At 41.0% G+C, this 16,475-nt stretch overlaps 2 protein-coding genes across 2 annotated transcripts in view; one reads left to right on the forward strand and one right to left on the reverse strand.

Annotated features, from left to right (window-relative positions):
* The first annotated feature begins 300 nt into the window (after positions 1–300).
* On the forward strand, positions 301–3,829 carry SS18L2 (SS18 like 2). Its single transcript, XM_006274312.4, has 3 exons — positions 301–428; positions 533–609; positions 1,156–3,829. The coding sequence occupies exons 1-3, from the start codon at positions 360–362 to the stop codon at positions 1,241–1,243; spliced, it is 234 nt and encodes a 77-aa protein (XP_006274374.1). The 5' UTR covers positions 301–359; the 3' UTR covers positions 1,244–3,829.
* GARRE1 (granule associated Rac and RHOG effector 1) overlaps positions 3,390–16,475 on the reverse strand; it is a 101,937-nt gene continuing 88,851 nt past the window's right edge. The window contains exons 11-14 of the mRNA XM_059713869.1: positions 13,266–13,431; positions 8,069–8,203; positions 7,299–7,377; positions 3,390–6,362 (exon numbers count right to left, since the gene is read on the reverse strand). Coding sequence (XP_059569852.1) covers positions 6,036–6,362; positions 7,299–7,377; positions 8,069–8,203; positions 13,266–13,431 — 707 coding nt within the window. The 3' untranslated portion in view covers positions 3,390–6,035. The remainder of the gene's footprint in view (positions 6,363–7,298; positions 7,378–8,068; positions 8,204–13,265; positions 13,432–16,475) is intronic.

Consider the following 16,475-nt stretch of genomic DNA (forward strand, 5'->3'; position numbering starts at 1 on the left):
CCCCCCGCGGGCGGCACGAGATTACCGCAGACGCAAGGGCCTGCAGCGAAGCGATGGAGTGGGGCGGGGCGGGGGGGGGGATGGGGACCTCAGCCTCGCTCCGCCCACTCGCGCTGCTTCCCTGGTGCCGCAGGGCTCCAGGCCGTACCATCCCTGCAGGGGGGGGGGGTTCCCCCGTGCGTGTAATGGACGCACCCGAGAGCCAGTGGCGCGGAGTTGGCGTCACTGCTCAGGGCCGGCAGGCGGCTCCTGGGGTTGGTAGAAGAGCCGATGACGCGGCGCGACCGGGGCCAATCGGAGCGCGCCCGGGACGTAGGACTCCCGTGAGCGGGGCGGGGGGAGGGGAGCGGAGCGGCGCCATGTCGGTGGCGTTCGTGCCCGAGCGGCTCCGCGGGAAGGCGGAAGTGAACCAGGAGACGCTGCAGCGGGTGAGGCGGGGTCGGGCCGGGCCGGGCCGGGCGGGGCGGGGCGGGGCGGGGGCCGCGCCGGGGCGAGTCCGGCTTCTCGCGGTGACCCCGCGCTTCTCTTCCAGCTGCTGGAGGAGAACGACCAGCTGATCCGCGCCATCGTGGAGTACCAGAGCAAGGGGAGAGCCACCGAGTGTGTGCAGTGAGTCCCGGGCGGGGGCAGGAGTCCGCGCACAGCGCCGCCCTCGGAGGCTTCTGGCCTAAAATAAACGAGCGAGGCTGTACCGACTCCCCGCGTTCAGGTTCCTTCTGCTTTCCCCAGGGCTCGTGTTTGACCCGGTTTCTGGATAGATGACTTGTGCTGCGAGGCTGGTGCGCACTCGCTCGCCGCAGCAGGCAGCCTCCCCGCCCTCTAGAAGTGCTGTGCCGCGTCACCTGCTTTTTCGGGCTCTCGGGGGAGGGGGAGGAAAACGGGATGCTTGCGGGCACAAGTGAAGTAAGACCGGGGTAGGAAGGGCTCCATTTTACAACGTGCGTTGTCAGCGCGTAAATAGCCACCAACCTCCCTTGGCTTGCTTTCCCGAATAGCAAAGGTTCAGTACACTTGGGGAAATAAGAAATGTGGTCAAGTTGGAAAGCTAAGATAACCCTCGTTAACGGAAGGCTGCCGAGACTGACCCCCTTCTCCTTACTGCAGGGAGTACGGCTGTTGCCCGGTTTTGCTCCAAACGAACTCTTTTCGTCATAGGTACCAGCACATCCTGCACAGGAACCTGATTTATCTAGCTACTATTGCCGATACAGCTCCACCCAACGGACAGAGGACCGCGGACTGAGCGTGCAGCTTTGGACACGGTGCAAATGCTCGTAGGAGATGTGGACGTATGACTGAGTTGCGGCGTAGTCAGGCCAGGAGGAACCTGCTGAAGGATCAGAAGCGCTCTCATTTTCGTTAATAACTGGCTACAGCAAACTTTTATTAGGATCCCAGGGGCACCTGGAGAAGGTCCCACAAGAATTGGGTTCTCCAATTCATCAAGATTGTGTTGGCTTCCTTGAGGCTAGAAGTAGGAAAGCAAGTAAAAATGGCCCCTGTACCCCCTTCCCCTGGCTTTTGTTAATAGTGATCTTCTTGGAAAATAAGCCCACTTCCATGCAGCACCTTAAAAGTTGGGAATAATGACACTTGTTGCTAGAGGTGTGTCTTGACTATTAAAAGCTGATGCAGCAGCCATGAGAAAACAGATACAGGGAAGTATCAAGGATTTGCTACAGATGGCCTTTAATCTTGCTGTACAAATCTGCAAGTCGCTCACTCCCTCTTCCAGTACCAGTTACCAAAATGTGAACTAGGATTGATGCCCACCAGTCTCATGAGTTGTGTAAACTCACCTTGAGGGTTCCTTCAGTGCTCACAGCAGTTCTGAAAATCTCCAGAAAATGATAAGAGTTGCTCTGGCTACTAGATGTTGGAGAGTAATATTTAGCTAAAAGTCTCTTACTGCCACAGTCTATCCCACTTGTCACAGCACAAACACATGGTGTGTGACTGTCTGTAGAGAGCTGATTATCAGTGGTCAAAGGCAGGAAAGTTTCAGCTTGCTATTTCTCCTCGCTTAACTAAGCTGTCTCTGCATCTCCTGTTGCAGGGGTGTCAAACTCGTTTGGGTTAGTGTTACATATCTAAATTGGGCTTCTCACAGGCCAGGCAGCCCACCTCTGGCACTAGCATTAACTCTTGCATGCTGACTGCAGACAGAGCAGCTGAGGTATTAAACCTTGCAACTGCTTCAGCTTCTGCGTTGATGTGGGGTTATCACTGCTGCAAGGCAGACAGCAGCAGCTTCAACTCCTGAGGTGCTGCCCCCGACAGAGTTTCTGGCCCCGTGGGCCAGATCTGAAGGTGGGTCTATCAGACTACAAGAAGCCCCTAGGCTGGATGTTTGAAAGCTCTCTCCTGTTGAGTTTGCAAGTGCAGGTCCTATAGTAAGATTGCTACTTTACTTACTTACTTACCTAAAGACAAGGTTGCAGAAATGTAACTGGAAGACATTTATGGAAGTTGTGAAATTTTCCTTTATCACCCTCCTATAAGCAGTTACATGCATTGCATCTTTATATTTCGGAGACTGCCTCCATTGCTGTTTTCATGGAACAGGATTCAGACCTTAATAGGTGGTCATTCCACTTGCAAGTAATTGTTATTTATCAGTTCTGGTATAGAATAGGATAGGCATTCATTAAACTCATTAAACTTAATGGAAATACTTGCATCGAAATGTGTTTCTTACCTTCCTAACAGCAAATTTAGAGCCAATGTGTACAGACACATTGTCTCGCACATTTGCAGCAATGCAGTCAACTTACAGGATACATTGCAATATGACCCTGTTTTCCTGAATGCAAGTTCTTCCTAAAAAACACAAGCATATTTAGGATTTGTATGATACACTGTGATCCTGCAGCTACAAAAAAACCTCCCTAGAGATAAACCTGACTAGGATTTCAAAGTATAGAACTGAAGGATTGCATCTCCCCTACCAAACTTGAAAGCTTAAAATCCTAGATTCAAAAAGTTTTATAATTTTTTAAGAAACAGATTGAAGTAATTTAACCTTTTCCAGAAATCATAGGTAGATATTGGGCATTTATAGAGAATTTTGGTAAGTGATACCTTGTCCATATATATTTCTATAAGGGAATACTGTGGCAAACAAGTGGAGAAAAATCCAGTCTGCTTATGTGTTAATCTGTTCCAAATGCCATATATTGGATATCTTGTAAATAAACAAGTTCTGGTAACAAACACCTCTGAATCCATTTTGTCGTCAGATCCAATCTCATCCAGTTTTTATAACTTTTCTGTTTAGATGTGTTGGCAAAAGAGATGCACATACCTGAAACCTATGAAATACAGCTATTCGGTTTCTCAGTTGTATATTAAACGCTTCCTGTTTGTTAAACAAATAGCAAAACTTAGTATATGCTGGCATGGGACTTTATTTTTGTTGGAAATCAAAGGTAACTTGCCATTTCTTATTCATGTGAACTCTGCTTGATGACAGCGATTTAATCTGTATGCTTGCTGCTGAAGTACAAAATGCTATCCTGTGCAGTACAGCAGTGGTAACTTCCAAATTGGCTAATGAGTAATCATTAACCCTAGTGGCAAAGCAGCCCAAAAATCAATTGTAGGGGAAGGTATTGGGTTCTTCACTGTGTACTATTTAATTTACTGCCTATTTAATGTATCTTACTACCGTCAATTAGTTAAATAATTCTGTATTAATGAAGTAGTATCTTTGTTCACAAATTGAAGTTACATCTTCAGGTCCTCCTTATTTTCCATGGGGTGCAGGTTTTAAACAGGTCTGATCTATTAGTAAATATATCTCTTTAATAAAGCAAAGTTTTGTTTTGTTGTGGGGTTTTGTTTTGTTTTACTTACAGGAGCTTTAAAATACAAAATGTACAGTTCCAGTTCAGAAGCATTAGTTATTCACAAGAAGCTCTGCAATAAAGGTAAATTAACTAAGCACCAAACCCTTGCACTTGGCAGTGTAAATGATTTTAAAAAATGGCAAGACTTAAGCCAAGTGCAACAATTTTTAAAACTCCCAGTGTTAGGTACAATTGGAGGCGAAGGACATAGCACCTGTATGATCAAAATGTAGATAGGAAGGATTTAATCTTTGTAATTCACTTGGATAAGTTCAGAAATTGCCAGTAAACTGCAAAAATTGCAGCAAGAGTTTTGGCACTTGTAGGGTTCAAAATTATAAATATTTCTATTATCTGGTCTATTGGCCTTGGTATGAATAACTGCAGGACATAAGTATGACCAAACTTCAGATCAAATATTAAGTGTCAAGTTTTAGGAAACTTAAAACAATTTGTCTAAGTAACTACTCATATTTTCAGCAGAGGGTTTTCAAAATTATAGTAGTACAGAACATTAACAAGTTACAGACAAAAGCCACACTGATTGTGCAAAGCACAGTACTGTAAAAAGTCTTATGTACAGCAAACAGTTCTGTAAACATGGTAAGTATGAATTTTCAGAAAACATGGTGACAATATATCAAATACAGGCAACATTGGCATCCCCAAACAGCACAAAAGGTAACATTCTGGGCATATAAATGCAGCCCATCACCATACAAACAAGAAAGGTGGTTGGGTTTTAAACACCCAAATGTTTTAATATTTTTAGTGTTGTATATATTTATATATATTTATATTTATATATAGAGAGAGAGAGTGTGAGTGTGTGTGTGTGTGTGTAATTTGGTTTTTGGTATCTTTAGATATAGAATATTTAGTTTGCAAACAAAAAGTGGGAACATAAATGTGCTTTTAGCTTCATTGGAAAAAAAAACTTATGTAGTTAGAAATAACAGCCCACTTTACTAGTAGTTAACGTATTAGAATGATATAATGAGTTAAGAAAAATACAAAAATAAGATTAATACTGTCAAAACTTTTATACCAGAAAATATTGTGGTTTTTAAACTCTTTCAAAGATGACATATGAAAATTTTTAAATAAGCTTTAACTATATAAAGAATCTTCTCTAACTTCAATTAATATACAATGGGATAACTATACACATATTTACCATTGTTTTTCAATTTAAGCACCAGTCACTCTTCTAGATCCCACTTTGGTTGGAAGATTATTCCTAATTCCACAGGTTCACTTAATGGCACATTGACCAGAAATAATTACTTTATTCTCTAAAAAAAAAAAAAATAATGTTCTTTTCACTAACTACTACCCACATTTCAGTTCTAGTTTCTTCTGAGCCAGCTCACAATATTTACCCTAACCATAGCATTGAAATAAGACTTTAAATATATGCAAGTAGTCTTTTAGCTGTACTTCTGCACATTTAAGGAGCACTGTGTGGATAATGCCTTTGGCCACATGAAGTATTTTTAAATCATATATGTGAAAATCAACATAATCTGACCCACACAAATACCTTACAGCTGAGGCAGCCAAGACAGTTTTCGTGATGAATTTGAGTGGTTCTAGCTGATCTATATTTATATTATGAAATTACCACAAATCCAGTGTCTTTCCAACACTGTTGTCGTACACCCACTTGTGTGGTACATTAAAAGCTGCTGCCTCACTTCGTTAAAAAAGTCATCACAGGCTGTTGACTCAGAGTATGAAGACTTTACAACTTGTCTATTAGAAATCGAAATAACAGTGCTGAGCAGAATTGACCAATATATTTGCTAAAAAAATGCATTTTAGCAAGAGATGTTTACCTATATAAATCTATATGAAAATAGCTATAAAATACAGTGCTTTATGGTAGTCTTTCAGTAATTTTTAAAAAAGGATTTTGAAAGTAACTGTAATATACACAAGTTTTTAAAAGCATTTCTACATCACAGTATTGGACTTTTCCATGTACATATAACAAATATATTGGCCCTGTTTATTCAGCACTGTAAAATAAGTCAAAAGGTTATGTACGTCACCAAAAAATTTCACTCTACGTTTCAAAATAAAATAACCAGAACACAGCCGGTACACAGAACTGCGAAACAGATAATATACATCATTTATAAGACTGTTTGGCCCTATGCTGCATCTTTCCAATGTGAGAAGCTATTAGTATTGATGCAGGTAAGATGGTCTGCGTTCGTGCTTTACTGGAAAAGATTTAAAGCCCTTATTTATCTGTTTGTGCTGGGAAGCCTGCTGCTGTGATGATTGTTGTTGCTGGGCATAGGCAAAACTGGAGGAAATCCCTGTTGATGGAGCACAGTCATTGGCTGTTGACCAAACTGGTGACTGTAGAATCTGCATCGTGTCGTTCCATTGGCTAACGGGGTTGCTCATCTGATACAGTGACGTACTCTGACTGGGCAGTGTATTTGTGACAGGTGAAGTATGCTGCCAAGGAGCCTTAGGGGGCCAGGTTTTGGTTTTATTATCCTGTAAAGACAAAAATTCAGCTTTGTTTTTGAAAACCAAAAATATTGCCTTTGGATACCATGCTTCACTATTGCTTACCCCACTTCAAAAGGTTACAACAGGAACAGCTACAGAAAAACTGCAAACAAAATACATTTTTTTTTAAACTGAATGTAGCATTTGCTCACTGGCACATTCTTTTTCAAATGCTTGAAAAAACTCTGGCCTTTTTACTTTACTCTTTCTGGCCAGTTTATAAAGATTACTCGATGCCTTGTTTTATAAAATTAGTAAAAATGACTAGTGACCTAAACTACATGGCTATGCAGGCCCTCCTCTGGACATAGGTTGAAGAGCTTTAATAAAACTAACATTTAAATATAGCTGCTTACCCCACAGTCTGATCCAGGACTAGTTTTAAATTTATCATTTTAAAAAAAAACTGCTTGGTAGTCTACAAGCAGTGCTCATCTCCTCTGTGCTATTCTGGTTTGTTACTTTAGCATCCCAATTGCCCCATCTTTATCCCTGCTTTGTCCAGTTAAAATACAGAAAGCGAGGAGAAAAGAAGAGCACTGCTGGGCAACATGCAAGAAATATGCCTCAGTTCTCCCTCTACTGTGGCACATTTTGGGCAAGCCTATCAGCAAAGCACTACAGCTCGAGCTGATTAATGTGTTTCTAGTTAGGCTAATACGCAAAATTGTTTTTATTTTTGTTTATGTAAGCGACAGGGCAAAAGTCATTTTTTATAAACGGTTTTAATACAAGCTTAGCAGTTTTGTTGAAACTTAAATCCCCCCCACTCATGCAAAATAGTGTTAATTCAGTTCAGGACAACAAAAACAAGCTAAAGTCTGATCAGCAGTCTTCAGGGATATATGAAGTTAAGTGTAGTTTTTCTTCTCTTGCTAAATAACCCTAGTTAGCATATACAAAAAGCAGTTTTCAGCTTACCTGATTACGGTCATCTACTGCAGAAAGAAGAGGTGGTGATGGTAGTGTGCTGGGTTCCTGCTCACCACTACTGTGTTTTCTACAAAACAGTTAAGACATTGACTGGAGTTGATCTTTTTAAAAAGCGATTGTGTTCTTTAAAACATTTTCAGCTACTGTTATTAGAAACAATTCTTTAAAGATCACTACAACTACAGGATCAAACTACTTACACTGTACATTCAATAGCTTTGATTATATTTAACTGGAGTGCTTTTTGCCCAGCAATGAAACAAAATAATATTTATGAAACAGTGTTTTCTATAAAAGCTACTGGTTGGGGAACTTGGAAAAGCATGGTATTATACTTAGAATGAGAAGTGCAACAGGAGATTAGCTTAGCTAGACAACACTCTCTCCAATGAGTTGAAAATAAGGCATCCTAGAAGAAAAAAGGAAACTTGGTCATATTACTAGGGAAGAGAAAAGAGTGTTGCATGTGGGTGCGGTGAGAAAAATAGGTGCATTAAAAGAAGACAGACAAAGGAGGTGTCACAAATATCCTGAACTGAACAGATTCATTAGAGAAGCAGATGTGAGGGTCACTGGTGTAAAGATTTGTTCAATGGACCCAAGGGGAGTATCCTATGTGGCTAACATGTTTCAACTCACATGGTTGTCTTAATCAACCTCACTGAATACTTCACACAATGAGAACCTCTTTGTCTAGCCAATTTTATAAAGTTAGGGTTAAAATGATCTGGAAATGGCATTTGTACATCGCAGTTTACCTTCTCTGCTTGACAGCAGCAATAAGGTCTGGCCCTGAGAACATGGAAAAGAGACTGTCTCCGTTAGCTGAGGAGGTCTCATCGCTGGAACTGGCAGAGTCTCCTTGAGCACCAGACCAGCTGTTTGTTACATCGCTGTGAGAAGAAAACAAGAAATTAGTATTCATTTCTGGAATACATAGCACCAACAGTTAAAAGATTTGCTTCATGCTAAACGTCAGGAAGTGGAGACTAAAACCCTAACCATGTAAAAAGTAACAGCGAGGGGATACATTTGAGCTAACTTTAAAAGGTCAGTTATCACCATGGATGGCTATCCAGCCTTTAAGATATAACAGTAAAAATTCTGAATGATTTGTTATTGTAAACCTGTCATATCTTATGTCAAGATTAAAATGATCAAGGGCAAAAAGTTAAGATTATTTTTTTGCAAAACCCACTGTTGAGCAGCAGCTTTTCATTCTGCACTTTACTTCACCCTCATGTATTGTGGATGAAAGGTGTAAGCTAACAAATGAGATGGGGTCACACAGTCATTACGTTTAGACCTGATCAGCTTGGCATATGGTTTCTGATCTTTGTTACACATCAGTGGCTACTTATTATGCATTACATTTGCAATTGTGGCTTGCTGGGTCTGAGGTCAGTTGAGCAACTGCCCTTGGTTTTAGTTCGATACAGGTGCATGGCCTCTGTACAGCTGTACGTTGATAACGATTGTGATCGTGTTGTCCTATATGTTGTTCATGTTCATCTACAATTTTTATGTAAAGATTCAAGGGATATCACCGTTTCTCCTTGCATTTGGATCCCTTACAGCTGTTAACATGACCTTTGGCAAAATGGTTGTTTTGGAAGCATTTCCAAACTTCTCATATGAGTAAGGACAGCCTTCATGGCGTTAGATGCATCATTTCGCAGAGGGTTCATGAGACACAAGTGGAGCTTATAAAATAAATCATCCCCTGTTGCTTCTTGGTCCTTGCAAAAAATACTTAATTTTTTCTTCCAATTTGTTTTCAACATCTCTAACAAAACTCTTCACAGAATCTTACAGTGCTACTTTAATTTTACTACTTTGTTGGCTTTGACAGCAAGAATTAGATTGTATTACACCAAAATACAATTGCTGCCAGTGCCCAATGATGACAGAAAAAAAAAGATTTTGATCCTGTTTGAATATGTTTGGTTTGCGGATCCTAGTTTCAAGGGGTTTAAACCAGTTTTGACTACTGTCCCAGACAGAACTTTGAAAAAAAAAAGTTTTCACCTTTTTTCAGAGTCCTTCTAGGTTAATACCGATTGGAGGACCATTCTGCCAAGCACAGCATCTGCGTTAGTCTTCTGCAGTGAAGCATTAGTAACCTAATACTTCACTAACTTAACACCAGCTTTGGTGGAATTGCAGGCACTCTGGAGGATATGTCTAGAATTCAGAATGAGCTGGATAAACTGGAGAAATGGTCCGAAGTCAACTGGCTGAAATCCAACATGGATAAGTGTAAAGTCCTACACTTAGGATGGAATAACTGCATATAAAATACAGACTGGTGAATGACTGTCTAGTCTGGAGAAGAGAAGACGGTCCCTCTTTGACAGTCTGTAAATACCTGAAGGACGGTACTATAAAGACAACAGAGACAGACTGTTCTCTTCAACTGTAGAAGATGAGGCTAAAAAGCAATGATCTTGAACAGCGCTAGAGGACATATAGGCTTCAGGGAAGACCTCTCTCACTAGGAAGGTGGTTAAGCATTGGAAGAGACTACCTAGATAGGTTGTAAAATCACCATGCTTGGAAGTTTAAGAGCAGGTGTGACCGATGCTTGGCTGAGGCAATTTAGTCAGGGATGATCCTGTCTTGAGCAAGAGGCCCAACTAGAAAACCTGCTGAGGTCCCTTCTAGCCCTACATTTTTCTATGATTCTGTGATAAAGGTGTAACTGGAGCTGCAATTAGCAACCAGAAGATATCAGTTATGGATATCAGTTAAGTTTTTAAAACCCGGCTAGACAAAGCCTTGGCTGGGATGATCTGGTTGGGGATTGTCCTCTTTGAGCAGGGAGTTGAACCAGACGACCTCTTGAGGTCCTTTCCAACCCTAATTTTCTATGATTCTATGAAATACTGTGCAGGGACACAATGGAAGCTGCCAGGACTCTGGTGGAATGTGCTGGGTTTACCTTGGTGGTCCTGGAGCATAAATTTACACAGCCCAATATCCATTTAGGAAAATCTCTTAGATGAGATCACTGTGGTTTTAGATCCCTCAGCTATAGATACTAACAGCCAGAGAGACTTTCTGAACAGTGAACAGCTTTTATGTAAAGACAGTGACTTCTTCACATATAGAAAACATAGCAAAGCCTTGGCACAGGAAGATGAAGGATTTGAGAAGAGTACCAGTTTGTCCATCTACTGCCCCAAATTAAATTCTGATTTTGGGCTAATGGGATGGGATGGGTTCTTAGAGTTACTTTACCTGGTTAAAAGGTATTACTATAAGTTTTATGATTTCACCCATTCATTACTGATGGAATTGCAACCATGGAAGTTCTTATGGAGAGAAGCAACTGACATCTTATTGTCATCATTTCAAACAAATAGTGATCTTATTAGGAACATGAGAATCAGATTTAAGTTCCACTGCAAGACTGGTCTGAGGGAAAGCCCTAGACAGGCCCTTAAGGAAACTTAGGGAGAACACATACCATCCCAACTGATGGGAGAAAGGCCAAGACTGTGGCCAGATTAGCCCCAACCAAGCTAATGGAAAGGTTGTTATAACCTGTTATCTATGAGGTTCAGTCTGGGTTTGTAACCAACTGATCCAGTGGGTCTCTTCCTGGGGAAAGAACTTGCACACACATGTCTGCAGGGGATCCTGTGGTAAAGTCTGGCATGTGGCATCACAAGGGTGCAGGAGACCATGTGCACAGACAATCCTCACTTATTGATGGACATTTCTCAATCAATAGGATAAGTTCCCTCAGTGTTTGAAACCAGTCCTGTAGGAGCAAAGTCCTTGCAGATGTAATCCAGGCAAACCCCTATGGGACTGGATAAGTCTGGATGGGTGCCAGGGTCAGTTTCTTATGATTGATTAGGAGCCCCATCAACTATGATGGATAAATAGATCCACAGATCTTTGTAGGTTGTCTGACACCTAACTAACTCTCAAGTCAGTTGTTCAGGTATGTTATCACTTGCTTTTGTGTATGGGCTCCCACTTCTGAGAGGAAACTGATGAAAAAACTTTTACAGCTGTTTATAAACTGCACAGCAGGACCCTGAATTGATAGTGGTTCCAACCTACCACAAATCAAGTACTTTTTGTGGGAACATCTTATTGTGACATGAGGGCATGCAGTCTGTTGGCCAAGGGATACAAGTTTCCTTGATACAGGGAGGATATTATTGCCACCAGAATGACTGCCTTGCATTGATAGTGTTTAGTGATGTAGTTGTGATGGTTCACGAATTGTGTGAGGCAAGCACTTTTGCTGACAATATCTTTTACTGGACAAACTGCATGGCTGTAATAAAATCGGGATGAAAATATCACCCACAAAAATCCTTGCCCTCTTGAATTGGGCTTGCAAACAGTGAGCTCTCTTAGGTCCCAGACTGGCTGACAATCTCCTCTTTCTTATACTAGGAAGTAGCTGCTGTAGAATCCCTTTTCTCTGACATGTTGGGGAATTCTCTCTATGGGATCTGCTGCTAGGAGAAACTGACTTCTTAAAGCATCACTGGTCCTGGAGGCAATGCTGACAGCAATCAGTTTAGCCTCTGGTGCTGGAAAACATTTTGGTGCCAAAAGGTCTGCAAAATGAGCCATGGAAGGTGCAGTCTACTTTGACTGGGCTAGGCATGGCTGTAGAGCTGTACAGCTGTAGAGCTATTTGTTCACCAAATAGTTTCATCATCATAAAGGAGGGTTACAACATCAACCCTTCAGCCAGCTGAGACTAGTGAATTGTATTCCCCGAATGGCTTCCTGGCAGGATGCTCTTTCTACCTCCTGTACTGTGACCTATGTATCTCAGTGCTGGATGGTACCGAGTCACTTCAAGCTTCCACAGAAATCCTTGGCTCTGTGCAAGTCTTACATTTGGATGGTAGTGCTGGAGCTAAAACTCTTGGTCCCATTCTGTTGCTGATATGTGCTGAGGGATCTCAGGGGTCTTTTCTCCCTCATGCAGATCCTTCCTGAATCAAGAGGAACTACTATTTTCATTTTGTGACATGATGACGACAGTTTTCCTGCCTATTTCTGATTTTTTCATCTCCCTCTACAGATGGATCAGGGTCTGCAAGTAGGTGCAACATACTGACTCCCAGTACTGAAAGCTATATGGTACTGCTCAAAGGCTTTTGACTGGATCAGACCCAGAGCGAAGGCACTTAACCGGGAGAAAGGACTAAAATTTATCATCATCCTTAGTTTGAATAACCAATAGATAAAGCAGCTGTCAGGTATTTGAGCTTTTACCCATAGCAAAACAGCACCTTGGATGGCCAACTAAAGACATCCAGTTAGGCCATCAGAAGGACATGACTTGAACACGAGATCAAGCAAGTTTGAGGAAGGCCATCTTCCAAGCAGTACTACCTCCTGCCCATGCCACAAAGACTGGGCTGATTCAGCTCTGGTAACTGAAGAGCACACAAGCAGCCCGGTATTTGTAGTGGGCCAAAATGGGATTGCCTATGGCATCAATGGAAGTGGGGGGCCCGTGGCAGCTCACTGCTCACACAAAGCTTGTGGACTACTCATAAACAAAGAATAGATAAGGGATAAAAAATTGTCACCACTTTTCCTGGGTTGGCAAAGGTGTTGAAAAATAAGAACTTTAGATCATTTCTGAGGCTGGATGAACTGCCCTTTACAGAGACTCACCTTGGCATGGAGGGCCATGAGGATAGATGAGGCTAGACGCATCCTATGGAAGTTGCTAAGGCAATAAAGGATCTAGTCAAAGCACCGAGCAAGAGACACACAGAAATGAGAATGTATTATGTGGACAGTTACTGGAATGTAAAACAGATGGCTAATAATTTATGCCTAGTAATTCTAAAGAACTCCTATGCCAGGTTAAACTTGCGTGTTATGCGGAGATGTTATGGAAGTTGTCAGGGCTCTGGTAAAATGCGCCCAACATCAATAGGATGCCACCAGTATGATTTCTCTTACCCTTCTGTGAAATATTCAGGAAAAGGCCAGGTTCTGTGAGGATCATCAGGAAGAGGCCAGTTGCTACGTGTGTTGCTTGGGCGACGAACATGCTGTGCTTGCCTTTTCTGTTGCATAGCTTGGCTGACCCCAGCTACATAACGGGCGAACTCTGGGTCAGAGCCAACTGAATAATAAAAAAAAAGAAAGTAGTCTGACAGTCAGTTGCTGACATTCAGCTATTTCTACTGTAATTATCCTTTATTTAATCCTTTAAGCTTGGCTGTCTACCCCAGCAAAATAGAAAAACAAACACCAGTAATGAATGCCAGCCAGCAGTAGATCATGCTTGCTGAAGCAACAAACAGTACCAAGTAACTAGATAAATGAAAAGTGACTTCTTGATGAACAGGTACACAGTATCTAGATACACTGTATAAGAAAAAAAAAAAAAGAGTCAATAGGCTTTCATAATAGATTTTTTCTTGTCTGCAATTCTCTATTTGTTGTACTTCGTTTTGTGTTAAAGGGTTGAACTGGAATCATTTTACCTTTTTTTTTTTTTTTTTGCTACCAACCTCACCTGGTTATGAACTGGCAGCTCCCCTTCATCAGTCCCTCATTAGCTGCAAAATTACAGAGGATAAACACAAACCCAAACTAAATATGTGGGATTCAAGCAAACCGCTGGGCTGGACTGCTATGCAGGATTCCAGCTACAGTTCCTAAAGCCATAGCAAGCTTCGGGTGTCCTCCCTCAAGAAGTGGAAAAACAGATTTCCAGGCTGGACAATTAGAAGTCTTTGTAGCTGTTTAGCTGTAATAATATAAAAAACTGAACACATCCTTGAAAGATCTGTGAAGCACCTCTCCCAAGGCCTCACAGCCTTATCTGTGTTGTTCTCCAGATAAAGATTTACACCTACTGAAAACAATAACTTAGAATTTGGACAGTGCTTTACCTTTTCAAAATGCTTTACCATGATTAACACATGCAGTGTATAATGTTCTCCAGCACACAGGACCCAATTTAATTTAAGTTCTGAGTGGCTCCACAACAAATAACCTGTGTTTGAAAGAAGAGCTATTAGGAGCCAGTATAAATCAGACAGACTTCCAAGACTGCTGTTTTCTCTATCATTTCATGTCAGTCTGTAGGAAAGCTCTCGTCTGGCTAGCTTCACAGGACGTTCCTAGTTTAAAGAACTGTTGCCTTATAGACTGAGAAGTGGGGTTACTGGATCTCCATCTGCTCCCAGGAGTAAAGAGGGTGCAGATGAAGAATGTCTGCAGAGTATTGGTCCAGGTGCGCAGAGAGTATGACAATTTTCTTTTGGTGTTTGCGTTTTTCAGTACTGAGCTGGATGAAGAAAACTCTTCCTATTTTACATGTTGAAGGAAGAGAATTCTATTCTATTTATTCTGTCTTGTTGGATATAAACACCCTACCCAGTTAAATCATACCAAGCTGATGTGAATTATTTAAAGAAAAATCCCTCAATTATATGGGAGGAAGACACTTGCTGGTGAACTCCCAGGACTACTAAGTGACAATGTTGTTATTCTCCTCAGAAATACCTGGGTCTGTGCAGTAGGGGGCAGAGGAGATGGCAAAGAGCAGCCCTCCGTTTTACTTTGGAGTGCCCACAATAGTGTTTTCCCTCTGCAAATATCACTTACTGGTGGAATATAACAACTTCATTTCAAGTGACTTGCTAGTGCAATTAAACAGCATGTTTTGCGACTAAAAAGACCATTTTACTGGATAAGAACAGTTCTTTACTGAATAAGGAGCTCTTTGCATTATTCCTTTACATCTACAAAAACAAAATCAGAAGGCCTGAAGGCATCAACATCCCTTTCAATAGCATCATGCTCTTCCTCTATGCGGCAGACTGTATTTAAACCTGTATCATTCTCATTGACTGGAATGGCTAAAACTACCAGTCAACTTTCAGAAGTCTCTTAATTATTTTATTTGAAAGACGCTCTCTTTTCAGGCTGTTTCAAGAATATGTGAAAAATCATCAAGTTCACTTTCAAAACTAACCGTCTAGGAATGCACAACAGTAACACAATTTGTTGACCGTTCTAAAGTATGCTTTAAAACAATTTCAAAACCACTCTCTCCTTTATCTACTGCACTAGTCAAAGCCTGAAGGGTTCCTCTCCTCAGAACTTGCATGTTAAGAAGAAACTTGATTTTCCATTTTAAAGTCAGTCATAATAAGCCTTCTCTAACTAAAATCACAGGATAAGCTGGGCTGGAAAGACCTCAGGAGGTCATCTAGTCCAAACCCTACTCAAGGCAGGAACCATTACAGCCAAATATTTATTTAACCTCCCTAGGTAATCTGTTCCAGTGCTTAGCTATCCTCATACATAAAAAATAAGTTTTTCCTAACATCCAACATCAATTTCCCTTGTTGTAGTTTAAGCCTACTACTTCTTGTCCTGTCCTTGGAGACAAAGAGAACAGTTAATTACCATCCTCTTTATAACAGCCTTTTTTTTTTTTTTTGTATTTGATGACTTATCAAATTGCTCTGCGTTCTCTTCTCCAGCCTAAATAATCCCAGTTCTTCCAGTCTTGGGTTCTATGCCATGTAGATGTTACTTACATACCAATTTATTAAAACAATGAGTTTTTAAAAGTTTTTCTTCTTCTTCTTCAATTATTTTCTGAATTTAATTTAGCGCACAGAGAAAAGGTCAGTTTTACTTCTTCCATGCACACAGTACAGTAATGCTTGGGCTTCACATGTCACAAAGGACAGAACATCCTTTTAAAGTTCATGGGAAGATTTTAACTGTCTCAGCTGCAAGAAGTCTTTTCAAGTGTATTTTTAACCAATTTTAAGCAGACTGTATCCCTTTAGTTGAGACTCCAGATTTGATTGGTGTTTCTTTTAGTTTTTAAATTAAATAACTTCTGGGCAGTACCAGTCATGTCTCTTGTCATTTTAATGCAGAGAAATGCTGGTCTTGAAGGATTCTGTTTATTTTCTTTTTTTTATAAGTAGCAGTACTAGCAGTTCATTTACAGCTTCTGCCAAAACGATACAAAGCTATACATATTTAGCAAAATTATCAATTGCGTAAATGTTACGTTATTTACACTGATATAAGACAACCTTGAATATAGGATGATCCACCAGTAATTAGATTCTATATATGGAACATTTATAAATTTGTTCTAATTTTCCAGATATTGAAACTAATTATTGGAAG

Source organism: Alligator mississippiensis, chromosome 10 (genome assembly GCF_030867095.1).
Source record: "Alligator mississippiensis isolate rAllMis1 chromosome 10, rAllMis1, whole genome shotgun sequence".
NCBI classification, from domain to species: Eukaryota; Metazoa; Chordata; order Crocodylia; family Alligatoridae; genus Alligator; species Alligator mississippiensis.

Coding starts and splice junctions, on each gene's coding strand:
- SS18L2 (XM_006274312.4), top strand. CDS start 360: ATGTCGGTGGCGTTCGTGCCCGAGCGGCTCCGCGGGAAGGCGGAAGTG. Junction 429..532: donor ACCAGGAGACGCTGCAGCGG/GTGAGGCGGGGT, acceptor CTTCTCTTCCAG/CTGCTGGAGGAGAACGACCA. Junction 610..1,155: donor AGAGCCACCGAGTGTGTGCA/GTGAGTCCCGGG, acceptor TTTTCGTCATAG/GTACCAGCACATCCTGCACA.